At 37.5% G+C, this 20,356-nt stretch overlaps 1 protein-coding gene across 5 annotated transcripts in view; it reads right to left on the reverse strand.

Annotated features, from left to right (window-relative positions):
• Positions 1–1,928: 1,928 nt before the first annotated feature.
• Positions 1,929–20,356, reverse strand: part of GALNT13 (polypeptide N-acetylgalactosaminyltransferase 13) — a 226,297-nt gene continuing 207,869 nt past the window's right edge. For 2 of the 5 annotated variants that reach the window (XM_087710413.1, XM_087710419.1), the window contains exons 11-12: positions 18,454–18,588; positions 9,218–9,469 (exon numbers count right to left, since the gene is read on the reverse strand). In XM_087710413.1, coding sequence (XP_087566539.1) covers positions 9,284–9,469; positions 18,454–18,588 — 321 coding nt within the window. In that variant the 3' untranslated portion in view covers positions 9,218–9,283. Of the gene's footprint in view, positions 3,119–4,493; positions 4,775–9,217; positions 9,470–18,453; positions 18,589–20,356 lie in introns of those variants that run through there. The other 3 variants (XM_087710428.1, XM_087710435.1, XM_087710409.1) reach the window with 3 other exon arrangements.

Raw genomic sequence — 20,356 nt, forward strand, 5'->3', positions numbered from 1 at the left:
AATTTGTATTTATAATGTTATCTATATATAGGACTTATGCTCATGATTCCTTACACTGGATTAAGTTCTTTTTTATAGTCTTATTCAAAAAATAAGTCAGACCCCATATATTTAAGCTTGCACATAACAAGAGGTTGAACAAAACCCTTTACTGGATGGATCTGGAGCAATATGACTTAGTGGAGACCAAATAACTTTGCCAACTACTGTGGATTTTTCGTCTGTTCCTAAACAACCAGAAGTAGAAGACTGGTGTTCATGGGATGAAAATGCCCCTACAAGTGTGAAAATTGAAGGTGGTAATGGCACTGTGGCCAATCAACAAAATGGATTGGAAGAAATGGAGCCCGATTATTTTCAGGACATGGCACCAACAATAAGGAAAACACAGAAAATCATTGTTAAAAAACGTGAACCTTTAAATTAAATGAGAGTGATTTTCCAAGCGTGATGGCTGCTAGAGTGGCTATAGGATGCAAAAGAGACTTGCTGTTACTCGGATTTTGGGATTAAAACCTATAGGGGAGAATGGAAATACCTTCTTCTTTGGAACAAAACCTGCTGCCATATTATCAGCCAATTTGGCTGGTGAGTATCAAAAAGGTAATCTGCAGAATAACCTAACCTTTAATGCTTCTCAGTGTCATCATCCCCACTTAATAATACAGAAACCACAGCCAGCCTGTCCAAGATCAATCTAGAAACCTGGAATGTTGTAGATAAGCAGTAACACTTCAAACTGAATCATGTGCCCTTTAGTTAAAGGGCTGCATTACTTGTCAAGGATCCTGGCAACATCAGATTACAGGCAGTTCCTCAAATTAGGACCAATCACTTAATGACCTTTTAAAAAATATGACAGCAAGTGTTTTATGGCATTTCTGGATATTATAAAATGTTGCCATTGTCATAGTCTCCCCCCCCCCCACCCTGTATTTACAACTATGGCAATCACTTAATGACTACAGGTTCCCTTAACAACTGAAGTGATTTGTTTAACCCCTGCCCCCAAAATTGCCAAATAGCGTCCAATCACGTGGACAACTCAACTTACAACTGCAATGATTTATATCCGGAAATCTGGTCCCAACTGTGGTGAAGGATTACCTGTATTCTTGAATACATCTTCTGTTTGCCCACTTCTGCTGACCAGACCATCCCCCTTCTCCAGGGAATGCTGTCTGCCTCAGCTGCTCTGGCACTCCGATTTGGATTCCAGGCCAATATTTTTATGCCCCTTTGCTTCTGATCCTGCTGAAATGCGGACATTTTCCTATCATACTTATATGGTACTTGTGGAGAAGGCTTCTGGCATAGGAAAAGCAGACAAATGAGCACCTTCAAAACCAACAGAAGGGTGATAACAACGTAAAGACAGTCTCACATAGAAAGAACCATCTCATTTTCTCAAGATGCCAGAATGAAACGTGAAAGGGGTCAGTTCAATCTCTCACTAATGCAGTGTGGAACTGATCTGTCCATACTACCCAATATAGCACAATCTACTGAAACTTAGGCACGGCCATGAGGCTGATATAGCAAACTGCAATAAATTAAATTCAGATAAAAATGAGTAAAGTTTATGTACTTTCTGACCCAGTAATGCTCACTAGAACTATACAGGTTCTAATGTTGGATAAATTTTGTTCCTACTTGCATCCTGGCATAGAGATATGTGACCAAAAAAAACCCCTTTAAAAAAAATAAACTATTGTTTATATAGATAGTTGTATCTTATCCCATGTCCTCCATATACAAACCAGACACATTTATTAGACATGTTTTTAATTAGCCCTGAACTTGAAGCTGTCATATGCTAAAAGTTCAACTTGCTATGTTTGGAAGATTTATACGTCTTGTAATAATATCTCAATAATTATTAAGAGGTTGCATTGCATTGTTGACATTTTCAGGTTAGACCTATCGGCATTACACAGGTTTTATTTATGCCTAGGGACCAAGGATCTTTAGAAATCAAATACATTTAATAGGACAAAAAGGAATTGCAACCAAACTCAACTTGAAATCAGCTTGTGTCTAACTCATAAACCTGTTCTTCTACCAGCATCTCATGTAATTTGGATAAACAGCTCTTGCTGCCTTTTATATTATTAATGTGAGATTATGGAAGTTGGCCAAATGTGTTACAATGTTTGTAATGACTTATATTTTGCAAAGGGCACCAGTGGGTATCATCAATCCCATTTCCTTCTGCTTCCCTTGGCCGTGAATTCGATATCACACTCCACGTACCAGCAATATCCTTCATCCAGTTCTGTGGATTTTAACAGAGGTTTCAGAAACAGAATGCCACTCCCCCACCTCCCCTGACACTATACATGAAAAACATCCAATATATACAGAAATTTACTGCTGAGAAATTTTTTCAGCTGGGCTATTCATAGGTAATGGGTTGGCAGCAGATTAACAATGGATTCTTCCTCTGTCACCATGAAGGACTGGTACAAGTACATCAATTGAGGAAAACAAATGTTTCACCATCTTTCACAATGCGAGTGAGCTTCATAAGGCATTTAACATTGTCACTTTCAAGCAACATTACAGGACAGAACCCACAGCAAGCCACTTCCCCACCCTCTTGCAATTTTTCGCTTTGCAACCCTTTTCCGGAGTCTGCTTTTCTCAAAACTGCGATGTCTTCGTAATACTGTATATGCCAGGGTGGATAAAGCGTCCATGTGTTCAGCTGACTTGTAGAAAAAAAATGAGAGAGAGAGAGAGAGAGAGGGAGAGAGAGAGAGAGAGAGAGAGGGAGAGAGAGAGAGAAAGTGCAACCATGCTTTGAAGCAATTTTTTTTAAAAAAAGTAGTTTTCTGGCATGTGGGCCTTGAATCAAGCATCCAAACCCTTTCTCTTCACCGACCACAAAGGAAGAAGAACATCCTTTTGTGTGAAGGGTGAGCAGATTAGACCCTTCCAAGGTCTGAGGAAGGACACGAAGTCTGTGTCTTGGCTTTTAGGCACCCAAGGTCATGTTACGTAGCAGCCACTGCTGGGATCGGCTTTCGCTGCAATCCTTCATGGTAGGAACCATTTTGTCATCTTCTGAGGGCTCATCAAGACACTGGTTACTGTTCACATGTCTCAATGTCAGTCGCTGAAAAACAAACAAGCAAACCAACACAATGAAGTCGTCAGCGTCAGTTGGACTAGTCAACAAATTCCTCTACCATGTTTAGGCATCAGGAAAATCACACAGAAAGTTCCTCAGCATTATTGTATAGTGACAGGAGGAAGTTGGACTGCTGAGACTCCAAATTCGAAAGGTGAGTTTTAACTTATATTCCTTTAGCAGAATGACTGCTCTACCACCTAATCTATGGCGCTGGGCAGCTTTCTCGTGAAAGAACAACTGGCTCATCTTCTACGTTTAGGAATCACCGAAAACTAATCTTGCAAGTTTATAAAAACAAAGTATCTCAAAGGCATTCTAATCTAAATCATTTTTCCCCGAATTGACCATCAGCCTTCAAAATCATGAGCTATGAATTTCCCTTCTGAAATTGTTTTCAGTTTATTGTACTAGGCATTTGTTGGAAGAAGCATGGTTTCTCTATTTTGTCTTTTCTTATGGCAGTTTCTGCTCATACAATTATGTCACCCTCCCATAATTAAAAAATGATCAATGGTTAACGTGCTAGAAATGTTTAACTATAGAAAGTGGTGTAGCCTTTGGAACCTAGGGTACTCAAAGCTAAAAATAAAAGGATTTCAATTAGCTAATTGTAATTAATCCAGAAGCTCCTTCTGTTCAGGTGATGTTTCTTTGAAGAAATTAAGCAGTCTATTCTGCTTATAACCATAATTCTGTGGAGATACTTTGTGTAGTTTATATGGGAAATTTTCAACAATCTCCTCTCTTTATCAGTCTCAGATCAATTTAGACTAACAAAGCGGCATTTTGTCTTCAGATCATTCTCTAATCTATCATTTGTTATATTAATGAGGATTTATAAACATTTCTGCCTTAATTTTCATTCTGCTCTTTTAGAACTTGAAATGAGGAGACTAATAATATGACAGAACAGCAAGTGGCTTCAGATAAAAAATTGCTTTTTTATTTAAAAAAATATGTAAAATGTAAAATTCAAGAAAGCAAAAGAACAAAGAAAAATAAAAATTCATTCCAATCAAAAATTTAATCCATTGATTAGGTTTTGGTGTATTCGGGTCGTTTCCCGTGTAAGATTGAGAGTATCTTGGCCATATGTACGTACGTACGTACGTACGTACGTATGTATGTATATATATATATAAATAAATAAATATAATGATGATGTTGTTATTTACTATTTATTATGGTAGCCTTCCCCAGAATGCTGGTCTTGCTGGAATGAGAGGATGATTAGATGTTCTGGGATTCCCATCATCCTAAGCACCTTTCACAGCTTGACAAGGTTGACACAATTAAAAACCTTTCTATAATCAACAAAGCATATATTGACTAGTATTATAATAACTGTATTATGTCGGATGTACATCAGTCAGATGTGTAGATTTGATTTAGCATTTCTGGCTACATAAAAATAATCCTTTCCAGAACCTGAGATAGGCAGATGTTTAATAATATTAAAGGTATCATTGCAGGATGTAAGCTGTTCCAGTTATCCATAATTCACCAGCAATAACCCGCTATAATATAATGAAGTTATTCAATCATATTTTTCAGGAGGCATGATGGCCTAATGGTGAAGACGCTCACCTTCCACTCAGAAGGTTGAGAGTTCAATTCTAGGCAGCAACAGATGTTTCTCTACCCACCCCAAAGCAAGGGATTAAAGGTCGTAAAAAGAAAAAAAACACCCTATCATATATTTCAATATACTGGTGATATTTAGCTTATGTTTCTTCCCTCCCACAAGCGCTTTATTGGATATTTCCAATCTGTAAAGTACTAGATAGGGAGAACAAAATTAAACTTTGGGGGGAAAAGGAGTCATTATATTTTCCAACAACTGAATTTTAAGATTTGGGAGATAAAAAGTTATTTTGGATTGTGCTGCACTTTGAAAAATCACATTTGTACTCTAGGAGTTTTCCTGAATCCAGCATTAGTATTGGATAGCTGCATAACATCAGCAAAGTAGTTCTGATAAAAACTAATTATTTTTTTGCACTCTAATGTGGAAGAAGCAGGTCTTCTTTACTCCTTCATTGTGACTATAGCACCTCAAAGCTGCACTGCACCATAGGAACCTTTTGGGGTAGCTCTTGAAGATTATCTGGAAATAACCCAGGGTGAATAGGAGCCCCCCTTCCTCTTCCAAAACACCCTCATTCATTTCCAGTTGCTTCTAGCCATAGTAATGCATTCTGCCCAGTATTCTGGCATCTTTAGGAAACCTACCTCAAAGAGGTTAAAATTAACATCAATGATTAATTTCTTTTTCTTCTGAGCAGAGGTAATATTATTGATCCTGATCTGCTAATTAAGCAACATCAGTTCGCTTCCAGAGAAACAGAATGTTAAGACTGCTTTCTGTTCAGAATCCGAAGACCTTAGTTGTTTGACCCTTCCAATTCTGTAATATTCTATGTTCTAGGAAAAAGGTTTATGCTATGTTCTGTAGATGCCATTGTGTGCAAGGACTCCACACTTTTTTAAATGGAACCGTTTTCTTGAGATGTTTGAAATGATGAAATTGCACAAACAATGAACTTTTTGCATTATGCTGAATTTCATGCTAAATTGAACTGAAGATGGACTGTGCTATAGCAATTTCTACCCAGAAAAAAACATTAAGAAGAGTAACAAAGGAGGCTTTTTGTCGTACTTTAGACAAACTGCTGTGAAATTCCCAGAGAATCACTTAAGGCTATTTCATAATATGTAGCCCATTGTAATAGGTTATTTTTCTTCTAAGATGTACATATAATAAGAGTGCCAAAATGCTTTAAGAAATAATTCAGAACAAATGAAAGTACCATATTTTCGAATTAGTTGAATTGGAGGCTTCATGACTCTCTTCTGGATGCCAAATCAAATATAGTCCTAATATTTCACCAGCTGTTTCTTTGTATTTGTTGTAGAATTTTACATTAAAAGAAGCATGTTGAATATTTCAATGGCCTTTTATAAATACTTATTCCTATAATTCTATCATTATATAATGCTATTACAAAAAAAAAAAAAAAAAATTGGGCCAACAATCAATTACATTAGAAAAATATCAGCAACAAAACCACCCAGTCTGTAATTTCTTTCATTATTTAGTACCAGATTAAGGTTTTCCAGCCTATTCATGATATTTAATGACTCATAACACTATATTTTAGCCCTTTTTGTCTTAGTCAAACAGGACCTTTCGAAGGAACAAAGATTCTATTATACAAATTATATCCTTTGAGCAATGTGTTTATATATTATATGGGGTTCCTCTAATATTATAACAAGATATCATTGACATTAAAATTAATAGAAAAACTTGTTTGCTTTATAAATAATATTTTGAAATGCTCTGGCAAGAAAATTATAGATAACATATCCATTTAATTTCTGGATTGCATTCTTTCTAATGTTAAATCTTGTACAGTGAAACAGTCACTTTGAAAACAAGTACATAAAATTAACCATTATCTCTATCAAAAGTGCTATCTATGCAACACATTTCTATCTACCACAAAAGTATACATTACATTTTTCTATTTTTATTGTATTTACTTACAGTATTACATGGCTGCTTTTCAAGTACTGCATCCAGGTGGCATACACAACAGTTCCACAACATAGTTTAAAAACCAAACATTAAAACACGGTCTCAATTATTATAAGTAGAACAATGATGAACTGAAAAAGCATAGATTGAACTCCCAAAGCAGGGCAATTTTTCAAGCTTACAGAACTGCTATGCAGAAGGGAAATATATTAACCACCAGTGAGTGGGACTGAATTCCAAACACATTGATGAAGGCTAATCTGATTTGGGGGATCAATCCAATGTATGGATTTCACAGTTTGTGTAAATTGAGCATATCTTGAGAAAATATTCCTTAAGATATCCTGGCCATGTGGTACACAAGTTATTGTTTGACATTATTGACCAGGGGTGTCAAATTCAATTTCACTGAGAGCCGCATCAGGCTTGTGTTTGGGGGGCCAGGGTGGGTGTGGGCAGGATGGGCATGGCCAGCTCAACATCACTCATGTTGGGGGGATTCAGGGTGACATGAGTGCTCTGTCAGTGAAAACAGAGCTCAGGAAGGCCGCCTGTATCATTCAAAAGCTCTGTTTTTGCTGGCAGAGGCACCACGGACCGGTCCTTCACTGTTTCTAGAGTGGCCCATGGGCCAGATCTAATCAACCCATGGGCCAGCTCCAGCTCCTGGGCCTTGAGTTTGACACCCCTACTATAGACCAAATAGTAAAATACAGAGACGTTTCAGGGCATGGTAGAGCAGAAGGCAGAGTTATGGTGGAGCAATCCTCCAAAGCAAATACATGTTTATTTACATATACCTTCACCCTTAGCTTTCATCTCTTCAGTTGCCATGTCATCATTCGTTCAATTTGAATGAGATGAATTTTAACATGAATTCAGATAAACAAAAGTTAAAAGTATTTTACATTTTACTGAACGCTTACTCTTAGCAATAAATTTTAATTTAAATTTTCCTTCATTGCACTTTTTTTTATTATGCTCTGTGACAGACTCAATTCTCACAATTGCATTCTTTTTATCAATTTGGTTTGGAAACTAATCAAGGAGAGAAGCAACTTAGAACTGAGGAGAAATTTTATGACAGTTAGAACAATTAATCAGTGGAACAACTTGCCTCCAGAAATTGTGAATGCTCCAACACTTCAAGTCTTTAAGAAGATGTTGGATAGCCATTTATCTGAAACGGTATAGGGTTTCCTGTCTAGGCAGGGCGTTGGACTAGAAGACCTCTAAGGTCCCTTCCAACTCTGCTGTTGTATTGTATTGTATTGGTTATTGGAATTATCCTGTAGTGATAAAGACACTACATAAAAACAACAGTCATCATTTTACAGACAAAATGGAACATTCTGTTTCTTGTCAAAAGGGAAAGAAGGATTCAAAATGGCCGAGAGAATTGCTTTTGATACTGAGATATGAAGGCTTCTAACAGTTTTACTAAACTACAATTAACACTTATTGAACTAAATGTGAGATATAATTTTCTTTGAAGGCATTTTTTTTAATACGGAAGGGTGTTTCAATTTGAAAGAACCATTGATGATTATAAAGCTGTATAGCAGAACTTCTGCTTTGGTAAAGTTATTGGAAACTAATTTCCAAACTAAACCAAGGACTTCAACTATCAATGATTATAATGCTATAAGCCACTTAGAATCACTGAGTTGAATGGCCATATAAATTTGTTTAATACATGAATAAAAATAAATGTAAATAAAGTTTGCTCTGATAGTATCAACATGGCAAAAACTCACTTTACAGAAAAACATTCAATTAAAAAAACCTAAGAAACACAGCATTCCTTGTCTTTACACAGTACTGTAAATTGGCTGTCCACTACTACTGTACTAATCATAGATTCACAGAATGATAGAATCAATGCCAGGAATGGTGGCTTCTGTGTTAGATTTTTATACCATTCCCCCTTGAAAATCATAAAGGCATAAATAACACTCCATCCTCTTTATAGGGTTGTACTATAAGTTGAACTAAGTGGTACAGCTTAGCTGGCTGAGGAATTCTGGGGTTGAAGTCCACAAGTCTTAAAGTTGCCAAGTTTGGAGACCCCTGGCTTAGACCCAGAGGGAGTGATTGGCCTTATTTTCAAAAGTGGCTCTGGATTCAAATCTGAGTTATCCAACGGTGTAATTACTCTTTCATTGGCTATGCTATATAACTGGATTGGATTAAATGTTGGGCAGCATTTGAATCCCCCAAAGGGGCCTGATCTGCTGGCATGTGAGTCAGTAGATAATCAAACACTGGCTACCACCACAAAGATTTTGCCCACTTTAACATTTAGACACTATTGATTGAAAAGAGATGCTTTAAGGTAATGCAAAACAACTAGACTTTTAACAGCTTTTTAGAATTAAGTAAGATATGCAAACACAAGAACTACACCACAGAAGGCACATCTAGCTTTTATCAAAATGTTTTTTGACATAGGTTTGCAGTAAGTAGCATTAATAAATGCAGTTGTTACATAGCTATTTTACCTCAATTCTAGACTTTACTCTATAGTGAAAAGTAGGGGGGGTGAGCAGGGAAATAATTATCATATTTATTATTATTTTTTCATGATACCTACCTCTAGGCATCTACTAAAGGAAATAATCGGTAGAGCTTTTAAAAACGTTCCTAAAAACCTCCAGCCGAGTATAGTTTCTGAACAACCACTTCTGAAAAGGGCTGTCATTACAAGCCTCCATAGTGGGACCATGAATGGCATCTTCTATCCTGCTTACAGTCAGACAAGACTGGGTAATAATATGAAGGAAGGTGTGTGTCTGTGAGACAGAAAAATGGCACAACAAGTAGGAATCATGAAGCAAAGGATAAATCTCTCTATCCAACCTATGACAATGAAAAGGTGAATGAACTACTGTAAGAATCTTATATTCACACAGCTTAAGTCATCATCTTAAAACAGTCTTGGTATTTTACATGGGTTTCACAAAACACTAACATAAATCAACTCTAGAAAGAGTGCAAAGAACAGCAACAAAGATTATTAGGGGAGTGGAGACTAAAAAATATAAAGAAGGATTGCAGGAATTGGGTATGTCTAGTTGAATGAAAAGAAGGACTTTTTACAAATCTGAAAAAGAGCGATCGCACTGGTTATCTGGAGACACTTCAACTAGGCCTTTACCCTAAAATAAAACTGCTGCTGATGAGCTTCCTTCACTCTGTCTTACATTTGGGCAATGGCACAGCTTTTTAAGTAGTTGATATAATTAGATCTCGACCTACAACATTCATTTAGTGACCATTCAAATTTACAATGGCACTGAAAAAAGTGACTTGACCATTTTTCACACTTACGACCATTGCAGCATCCCCATGGTCACGTGATCAAAATCTTGTTTTGTGACCCTCTTTTGTGACTTTCTGACAAGCAAAGTCAACAGGGAAGCCAGATTCACTTAACAACCATATTATTAACTTAACAACTCCAGTGATTCACTTAACAACTATGGCAAGAAAGGTCATAAAACGGGGCAAAAATCACTAAACAATTATCTTGCTTAGCAATGGAAATGTTAGACTCAATTCATAAATTGAAGAACATATGTATGTATGTATATATGTATGTATGTAGGTATGTATGTATGTATCAGTGGTGAGTTCTGGATCCCATTCAAACCGGTATGGTTGGAACAGGCCTGGCGGCATGGACATGCGCAGTGCACGCATGTGTCTTAGCGCCTCCGCAACATTCCAGCTGCTCCATGGAGTGTTGCACAGATGCTGTATGCGCCATGCGCTTGCGCCTTAAAAGACAGGTAAGGAGCTCAGGCGAGCGGGTGGGTCCTCTTGAGCATCGTACCGGAACGGTGACAGGTGCTCTGGGCAGGCTCTGCTACGCCTGTACCGGGGTGTACCGCCTGCAATCCACTACTGGTATGTATGTATATAATTTCAAAGTATAAAAACAGATCTTAGCATCAATAAAACATTGGGTTACTGTAATGGTCAAAAATGTCTCCATCTCTATGCTTTTACACTATATTTGTATTTCACTGTATATGTAGATCGCTCCTATTTATTATCAATATTCTAACCTACAGTTATTTTTGAAGGAAGATCTATTCCTCTTATTTAATTTTGGTAATTAGAGTGTACTAGCATGGAGAACAACTAAAAATTGCTCACTATGAGTGAGCAACTGGAATATCAATTTTCATTATGCATCTCAGATGCATAATCATTTCCCTTCTGTTATCTACTAATAGAAAGTAAATGCAGAATGGAAAAAAATGAAGATTTAGTAGTCTTGAATATCAATATTTATTAAACACATAGTGAGCAAATTGAACAGTTATGCATGAAAAAAATAAGAATGTCATTGCAAAACATTTTCAATTAAAAGGGAATATATTCAAAAGTTCTGACTACAGGGAATTTATCTCCATGCAGTACAGCTAAACTTATCTCAAATCCATGCAAATTCCTATTATTAACTTTCATTCAGTCCTGCCAATTTAGAGGAAAACAATGAACCCTGTGAAATGATTAATCTTTCAGTTTACAAATAAAAACGAGTCTTATCAAACGTAAACAGTTCTGAATCGTGAACCAATTTACCAAAACCTTAATGGACTGATATCTGTAACTTTAAAATATATTAATACACCAAAAACATTTTATAACAACTTTTAATCTATACAGCAGAAACCTTTTCAATTATCAAAATAATGTAAAAAGGTTGGTTGGAACCAGCTAATTGAACCTGTCACAGCGTGCCTCACAAGGATTATTGCTGTCTAATGGAAGTAGCAGCTGGTCACTCAAAATAACAATGACTCTACATCGGAATAGGTTTCAGGAAAAGCACAAAACACTGTTTGTAAGCACTATGAGAATTAAATTAAAAGACCCCGCATATTGCCAATGGAAAACACATATCGGTTTCCCATCTCCCTGTGTTCTCTAGTCCTCATCTCCATTTCTTTGCAAATGTAGTGCTCTGATGAATTTGATTCTCATAAATACATATCCCAAATGTTCTGATATAATGTGCCTCATGAAAGATTTATTATGCAATACCAAATGCAATTGGATCATTCCATTCATTTTGCAGGTGCAGGAAAAAAACAGAAATGAACTTTTTGTTGGTGTGACTATTCACAATGAATACATTTCTGAGTATTTTTTTTAAAGAAAGGACAATCCGCAAATATTTTGAGAAATGACATTTTCTCCTTTTATCTACGCATCTGTATCATGTATCCCTCCTTTTCTATTCTCTACAAAAATGTAACACACTAGAAGACAATTATCTCCAACTATCAGCATTAGCATCATGCTACATGTAACAGGAAATGGAGAATCTATTCTTATAAAATAGTCTACATCTAAACAAAGGTCAGATATATCACAAAAGCAGTACACAAGTGAAATCCTAAACTAAAATCAATCACAGGGATTACTAGTTTCAAAATGCTTACCTCAAAGTTGTATTCCCATTTACCTGCATGCTAACAAAAGCAAAGGAATGGCAATATACAGTCAAACTATGACCCAGGAAAATATATAGAAAGCTTTATGTTTCTTCCAACTGCCTATGTCATCCCCAGGCATTATGATACAGAGAGTCAACCAAATACTTCTAGCGTCTAAATCTTGGTAGGTGAGTTCAAAAAAGGTCAAAGCATATGTCCAGACAGATTTTTTTCCATAAAAGCAATAGTGACCGAAATAGTCTTTCTCCATTTGAATAACTGAGAACCAGTTGGTGTTGTGGTGAAAACGCCAGGCTAGAAGCTAGGAGACCATGAATTCTGGTGCTACCTTAGGCACAAAGCCAGCTGGATCATCTTGGGCCAGTCATTCTCTCTTAGTTCTAGGAAGCAGACAAGGGCGAACTACTATGGAAAAACCTGGCCGAGAAAACTCAGCCAGGCAAATCATCAGAAGTAAATAAACTAATATGAAGGCATTCTCTTTCTCTCTCTCTCTCTCTCTCTCTCTCTCACACACACACACGGCAAAAGATTGCTAATAATTTGGCAAAAGATTGCAATTCAAGGTGATTATCTTTAAGGCATGGCATAGGTCCAGGTTACTTGAGGAATTGTCTCACCCCACTGGGATTGGTCCGTACTACTCGTGCCGGCATAGGTGGCTGCAACCCTATCTTGCCATAATGGCTTAAAGACCTGGCTCTGCCAGTTGGCTTGGGGCCCCAGTAGAGGAACAGCGCAATGGAGATGGTTGATAGAGTAATAACAGATCCCACTCCCCACCCCTCCCCAAGTGCCTTTGGTTTTAATGTCTGGTAAGGTGGGCAGCTAATAAGATTTATAAATAAATAATACGGTTCATAAAATCAAATATACCCAGGCACTGTATACCAAACTAGTACACTTAAGAGTTAAAAATCAAGCTATGCATTTCATACATAAAGATTTGGAAATCTGTACTTTGGTCATAAATCCTGCATGTTCCCTTGTTGAAAACAGCTTGGTAAAACTCTAAAAGGCTCATAAAGAATAACGCAACAACAGCAGGATACCACAAACAACATACTGAAATAGTAGATGCAAAGTTACAAGAGGAACGTAATTTATCAAAGCTGTATCACAGCTGTATCAATTCATATATTCAGAGTTTTCTCCTTAAGTTGGTATGACAAGGAAACATCTGTTCAAAACTCAGCTGTTTACATAATTATGAAAAGATGCTGCTTGACACCACAGGACTATCATTTCTGAAATAATGTATTGGCTCTGAATTAAGAGCAACCCAAGAAATTGTGATGATAGATTAGATGGATGGATGGATGGATGGATGGATGGATGAATGGATGGATGGATGGATGGCTAGATAGACAAAACTTTCAAAATGTTAAACTTTCTATTGTCACTGCAGGGACATTAATGGAAGTTCTTGATTAATTAGATATTAAGTGGTATTTCACAACACAAGATCTAAAATCAAATATAAAGATGGCGTAAGAGGGGAAAATGCATAAATTTCATTTTAGAATTCTATATTTCTGAAATATGGGTACCAAGGGTAATATGATTTCTTTTTGGTTTTTCATGTGCAAGATGTTGGGACTTTTTATGTATAAGTCTTGGTGAGCATCTCTCCTTTATTTATTTATTTACTTAGGCTTCTATACTACTAAATGCCCATAAGCACAAAGCACCCTACAGAGCAGTCTAACTAGGGTTAAAAGAGATATTAAGAGAGCCAACTGTTCAGCTCCCCACTAACCATGACAGTGTTATCCTGAGGGAGGAACCAAACCTCCATATGTCCAAATGCTGTCTTGTGTTCTTTATATTATCAGCTTCCAAAATAGAAATACAAAAAGGAAAAAAAGGCATGAGCAACCTTTTCATATATGCCTTTAATGGTCTGATTTGGGGAAATTTGGGCTAGGCAATCATTGAAAGGTTTGGACTAGGGGACAAATCACCTTGGTTCACTGTTGTAAATACTGCATGTGGGACATGGAGGAAGAGAGAGAAGGAAGATAAAAACCGAAAGTGATGAAATCCTCCAGTCTTCACAAAAACTACATCACAGTCATCATCATCATCGTTACCACCAAAATTTTCACATGACATCCCCCCCAAAGCCCCTCACCCTTTAAAAAGAAGAAACAGATTCTAATGTATTCTATCTACATGATATCTATAATTTCCCCATTCAGGAAATAATGGAATTAGGGGAAGAAGATTGGGGATTTTTAAATGGGGCTGCCTAGATATTTCAGCGGACACAGAATGCAATGGCACTGTACAGTATATTACATTTCTGCTCCACAAGCTGCACTAATTGCCAATTTGCTTCCTAGTCTCAATCAAAATATTGGGTTTGACATTTAAAGCCATTCATATCATAGACTGAACTACCAGCCCACCTTGTTCGATCTGGCAGAGAAGGCACGCTGCAGTTACCATCACTAAGGATTTACATTTTTTGGGTACTCGGAAATGGGCCTTCATTCTCATAGTGTCCATTTTATGAAATAGTCTTCCTCCTGGAATTAGATTAGCTCCACCCCTTTTGACATTCTGGAAGGCCCTCAAGGCCTGGTTTAAGTTATCGGGCTTGGGGCTCCCTGGGCAGTGGAGATTTGTTTACATGGCTCCATTGCTGAGCTGATGGAGGCTTCAGTGAGGCCTGTGCACATGGATGGGGGGGACGTGGAGGGTTTGTGCATGCATGCATGGGGGGAGGTCACTGCATTATGGGTGTGGGCATGCACATGTACGATAGCACCCGAGCAGAAAAGTGTTCGCCATCAGTGAAATAGATGTTCCCTAATAGTATATTGTAGTGGTTAAGGCACCAGGCTAGAAACCAGGAGAGTGAGAGTTCTACTCCCACTTAGACACTAAGCTAGCTGGGTGACCTTGGGCCAGTCAATCCTCAGCAACTTCTGAAAACTTTGCTAAGAAAACTACAGGAATTAATCCAGGCAATCCCCAGAAGTCAAAGCTACACATATACACACGCACAAAGACAGAAACACTTGGTTGAATACGTGAGAAATACTGTTATAGAAGTCCTGTTACTGGCTCATTTTGCTTCTTAATTTCTCAATCCAAGAGGCATAAATGAATATTTTTAGAAAAAAAAAATCTTAGAAAAATATTTTTGCACCATTTTTAAGAATACTGAGTTTTTAAGAATACAGAGTTACTGTATATTAGTCAGCTACAATGCGCTAGGGCAGGCATGTCAAACTCGTATCTTCATGACATCACCACATGACATATCGGGACTTTCTTCCCTTCACTAAACTAGGCGTGAGCATGGCCAGCATGTGATACATCCAGGCCACGGGTCACGAGTTTGACAGCCCTGCGCTAGGGTATCAACTGTGTCATTTGATAATGCCATAGTTCCTGGGACTCTCTAGGTCCACTTCTGCATAATTTAAGATGAGTTCCTTAAGGTGGCTGGATTGCCTCAGTACTTCTCTGTTTTTATTACTCAGTAAATTCTTACTGAAGAAAAAACATCTAGAATACCAAGAGTAAAGAGACTTTGATGTTATACTGACATTAAATAAAATTCTATTAATCCTTATAAATAGTGAAATAATCATTTCCATTTACAATTTATAAAAACTAAAATACCTTAAATCAAATCACTATTTGTAAATCACAATAATGATAACACAATAAAAATACATTTTTACCCTACTATTATACATTTGGAATTGTGTGAGGTTTTCTCCCGCTTTCTTAATTCAATTTGGTAAGCTAGCACTACAACAAAACGATTCCTCAGGTAAATTGCCTTTTCTATGTGTTTCTTATCATAGAACTACAAAATATTTCCTTTTTGCTGGCTCCATCTAATGGCTAATTCTGATTTTGCAATCGTGACTTTTTATAAGCTTCTAAGACGTAGCTTCAAAAAACAACTCTGATGAAATTTATTTTCAAATCTGCCACATGGAAACATTTTCTACGAACTATTTATCTCCTTATAAACATAGTTTCAAACTATTAAAATAGTGGTTATTTCAATACTGAATTGTACAAATATTATAAAACTGTCATTTGATTTAAAAAAAACATATATAAAATCTTATGAATTTTAATATAGTAATGAATCAGTAATAACAGCAAAAACCTGTATATCAAAGTAGAAAAGTAATACACATATGTATCATATAAAGTTTTTCTCCTTGAGCAAGTGCATCTGATTCTTAAATATTTTCCCATAAAACTACAGCTAAATATTTGTCAGTGAAATGGCATGGACTGTTCTTTCTTTGTCAACGCTGCAACAGTCTGACTGTATCTCATATATTTATAACATGTCTTCTTGCAGTAATGAAATTGCATAATGTATGTTTTGCATCCCAAACATCCTGCTGGCTTAGTATTTATGGGTGAAGAATTATGAACCTAGTCACAATATTTTATGGGAATGCATGTTTTATTATGCAGCATATCATTCCCAGATAATGAAAACTTCCTTGAAATAATAAATATTGCTGGTTTATTGGGAAACAGATCACTGCATAAATTGTAAGGTTCAAAATTACAGTAGATAGGAATATATTTTCCACATGAACTTGAAAGTATAATCCCAGTGTGATGAAGACCCATCTGTCATATCTGAAATTAACTCTAGGTTGGCTGCAACAGCTGCTCTGTTTCATTAAGTTCAGTGTCAAGCGGTGTCCTTCTGCAAATATAGAAGGAAGTCTTAACAACTAGTTTCTTCCTCACCCAGCTATGTAGTTAAATGTTGACATAATTTATTCGATTGTTTACTCTTTGGTTTATTTCTGCTGTTGCCAACTGCTCAGAAGAGGGGAGAGCTGTTAATACAACCTACCCATCGAAAGAAAAAAATCTAGCTTAATCTCCTTTGTAGGATGTTCTATGATGGGTCTTCAAGATGAACTCACTTCAAAGTTGGGTTGCTCCCGGTTCGCCCTGGATCGGGTGAGCCGTTAGTAGCAGCGGTGAGGGGCTCCAACCACCCACCTGGATGCTTCTGCGCATGCGCAGAAGTGGTGTGTGCCAGAGCGGCCCAAACTGGTAGTAGAAAAATTGGCAACCCACCTCTGACTCGCTGGTCCATCTAATCCAGATCCTTGCTAGAATAGTCCACCTCAGTACATAGACCTAACTATAGTAACTTTCTGCTATAGAAATTAATACACTTTCATAACTGTGTGCCTCACTACTTTCTTTTGTATGCTAGCTTTATTGTTTTGTCAATAATTTTTACTTATTTATAAGACTCTAAGGCTGATTCAGATTTGTGCATATACTTTCCACAAGAATGTTTACCATGCTAGGCCTAAGAGGTAGCGAAGGAAAGAAGGAAAGCAGACTGAATTGTTTGATTTCCAAGCATGTCAATACTTTATAACCTTATAAACTCTCTCACTTCAGATCAGAGGAATAGGAATGGTGACAGCTTATTTACATTCTTTAAAACCTGTGCAATCCTCTTGTGTAAGGAAGTGGGGAAATGGCTAAAAAGAGTCCCTGAAAGAAGTCATTTCAGGCACCCATATTCTGAGGGAAGAATTTTTTGAAGCAGCTGTAGATGCCTTCTAAAAGAAAATAGGGGTTACTTGTTATGCTCCCACATGTTGTGAAGACCCTCTTTAATAGCAATAAGACTTATATACCACTTTACAGGGCTTTTACAGCTCTCTCTAAGCAGTTTACAGAGTCAGCATTTTGCCCCCAACAACCTGAGTCCTCATTTTACCCATCTCGGAAGGATGGAAGGCTGAGTCAACCTTGAGCCTGGTGAGATTTGAACTGCCAAATTGCAGTCAGCTGAAGTAGCCTGCAGTACTGCACTCTAACCACTGTGCCACCGTGGCTCATGCTCTGAATAATAGTCTGAATAACCTAACAAATGTGATTCACTGCCTTTAGGCTCCATTATACGGAGATCTCAGGTTTAGAAGAGGTTACTGTGGTAGAAGGAATAATCATTCACATGAGAGACAAGGTTATAAGGGAAAGAGATGCAAAGTTAGCACCTGCACCCCCCAATGTATCTGAAAATAAAGAAGGAAAAAACAACGGTGAAAACATTTCCTAACAAATTTACCAACCTGATAAAGAACTTTCTCAACCTTGGCAACTTTTAAGATCTGTGGGCTTCCATTCCCAGAATTCCACAGCCAACACACTGGATATACCAACATGCAGATCTTAAAGTCAGCAAAGTAGAGAATGACTGCTTTAGCCTTTTCTTTGTTAGCTGCCGGCAAGCAATAATATTGTTCAAATATGCTTCATTTCTCTGTTTGAATAAATACCTCCGCATCGTATTCCCAAAGTTGATTTCCTCTCATGTGATGGCACTTCAGCATAATTACAGGCCCATTGAGCCTAGAGACATCCATACATAAATCATCTGTGCGAATTTCCTTGTCGGCGGTGTATGAAAATACCTGGAAGAGAGAGGTCCTGTTGGTAAAATAACAGCTAATGCTTAAGAGAAAAAGTTAGCACAGACATGGAAAGCATATCGAAAACACATATTTTGTTTCAAACCTGGCAACTCCCATTTCATTCATTGTCTAGCCATTTCAATGATTGTGAATGCACGCAAGAAAGATTTCGGCTTTGACCTCAGGTGACAGATCAGCAGTAGAGAATCTGTATGTTGTTTCCTAACCTGTATTATGTACAGATAGTCCTCATGTAATAACCACTCATTTACTGACCATTTGAATTTATGACAGCGCTCAACAAGTAGTATATATAACTGGTTCTTCTTGTTGCAGCTGTCACAGAATTTCTGTAGTTATGCGAACATGATCTGGGCCATTGACATGCAGTCAGAGGAGGCAGGGGAGGCACAGCCTCACCACTGTCAATCATGAAAAAAAAAATGTAAACGGGAAAAGGCGAATGCTGAGTTTAGGCTAACTAGCTGCTGCCACACCGTGAATGACTGCCTGTTAAAAAAAGCCTCTAAAAAAGCGACCTCTACTATGAGGCAGGAGAACTGCATGTCTCATCTAGTCTGACTTTTTAGGTGCTCAAGCAGAATTAAGCGAGGGTTAAAAGCCTAAAAAATCCTGAGGTAGTTGAGGCATGCAGTTCTCCTGCCTCATAGTAGAGGGCGCATTTTTTAGAGGCTTCAACTCTGTCATTCTGTTTAAAGCTGCAGCGTCGCGCTCACTCTTCCTCCTCTTTCTCTGTTTCTGATGCCCCCCCGCTCCCTCTTTTCCTTCAAATTTCCTTTTTTTCTTTTTTCTTTAATAAATGCAATGCTCAGGCATTCTCTCCTCTCCCGTGACACCCCACTGACTAAAGCACTTTCTTTCGCCCGCCTGAGCTCGCAGCAACCCGCCTGAGCTCTGCCACGAGCACAGATGGGCGAAAGAAAGTGCTTTAGTCAGTGGGGTGTCGGGGGAGAGGACTGTCTCACCAGCCATAAACCTCACCACACGTCACTGATCTGGGCTCATGGCAACCAGCTTGCAGTTTTAAGTTGCAGCATTTTGCAGTTATGTGATCACCAACAAAGTCAACGAGGAAGCCAGTAGGAGGTCACAAATGGTGACAGCGTAATGTCATGTTTAATAAAGCTGTGAAATTTGCTTAATAACAGCAACTTAAAAATGCCAGAACTGCCGTCACTAAGCAACAGTCAAGTGACATTGAATTTTGCAACTGCTTTGCTTAGTGACAGAAATTCCAGTCCCAATTGCCATCATTAAGCAAGGATTACCTGTTATCTTAACTATATGAAAAGTGAAGTAATGTAATGAACTAGATCGTGTTCTCAGAAAAGCCACTTAAGAATGAGATCCCCTAGATGACTATTCAGGAATATTCTTTTAGAGTTAAAGTTACAGAGCCGGATAGGGAATTGTGTTGTACTCTACTTGATTACCAAGATTAAAGTTGCGTACACTGTATTTTTATGACAGTAAGCATCATTGAATTTAATGGGGCTTGCATTTCAGTAGTCAAATATAGTGCTTCTTTTTCAAAATAGTCTGTAATGATAATCTTGGCAATTGCCTTGCATGTATAAACCATTAATTACTCCAAGATTCCTAGCAGACGTTTATAGAAAAATAGGGTTGATTCTGCTAAAAAAACCTAGAATTACTAGGATGGATTTTGATTGAAAGACCATTTGAGTGACTAGGGAAGCCTGGATATTATACACTCTATTACAATATTCTATTAAAAACTGTGGCA

This window comes from Thamnophis sirtalis, unplaced genomic scaffold (assembly GCF_051295495.1).
Source record: "Thamnophis sirtalis isolate CommonGarterSnake01/CBP01778 unplaced genomic scaffold, rThaSir2_p1.2 scaffold_1, whole genome shotgun sequence".
In the NCBI taxonomy this organism is placed as follows: domain Eukaryota; kingdom Metazoa; phylum Chordata; class Lepidosauria; order Squamata; family Natricidae; genus Thamnophis; species Thamnophis sirtalis.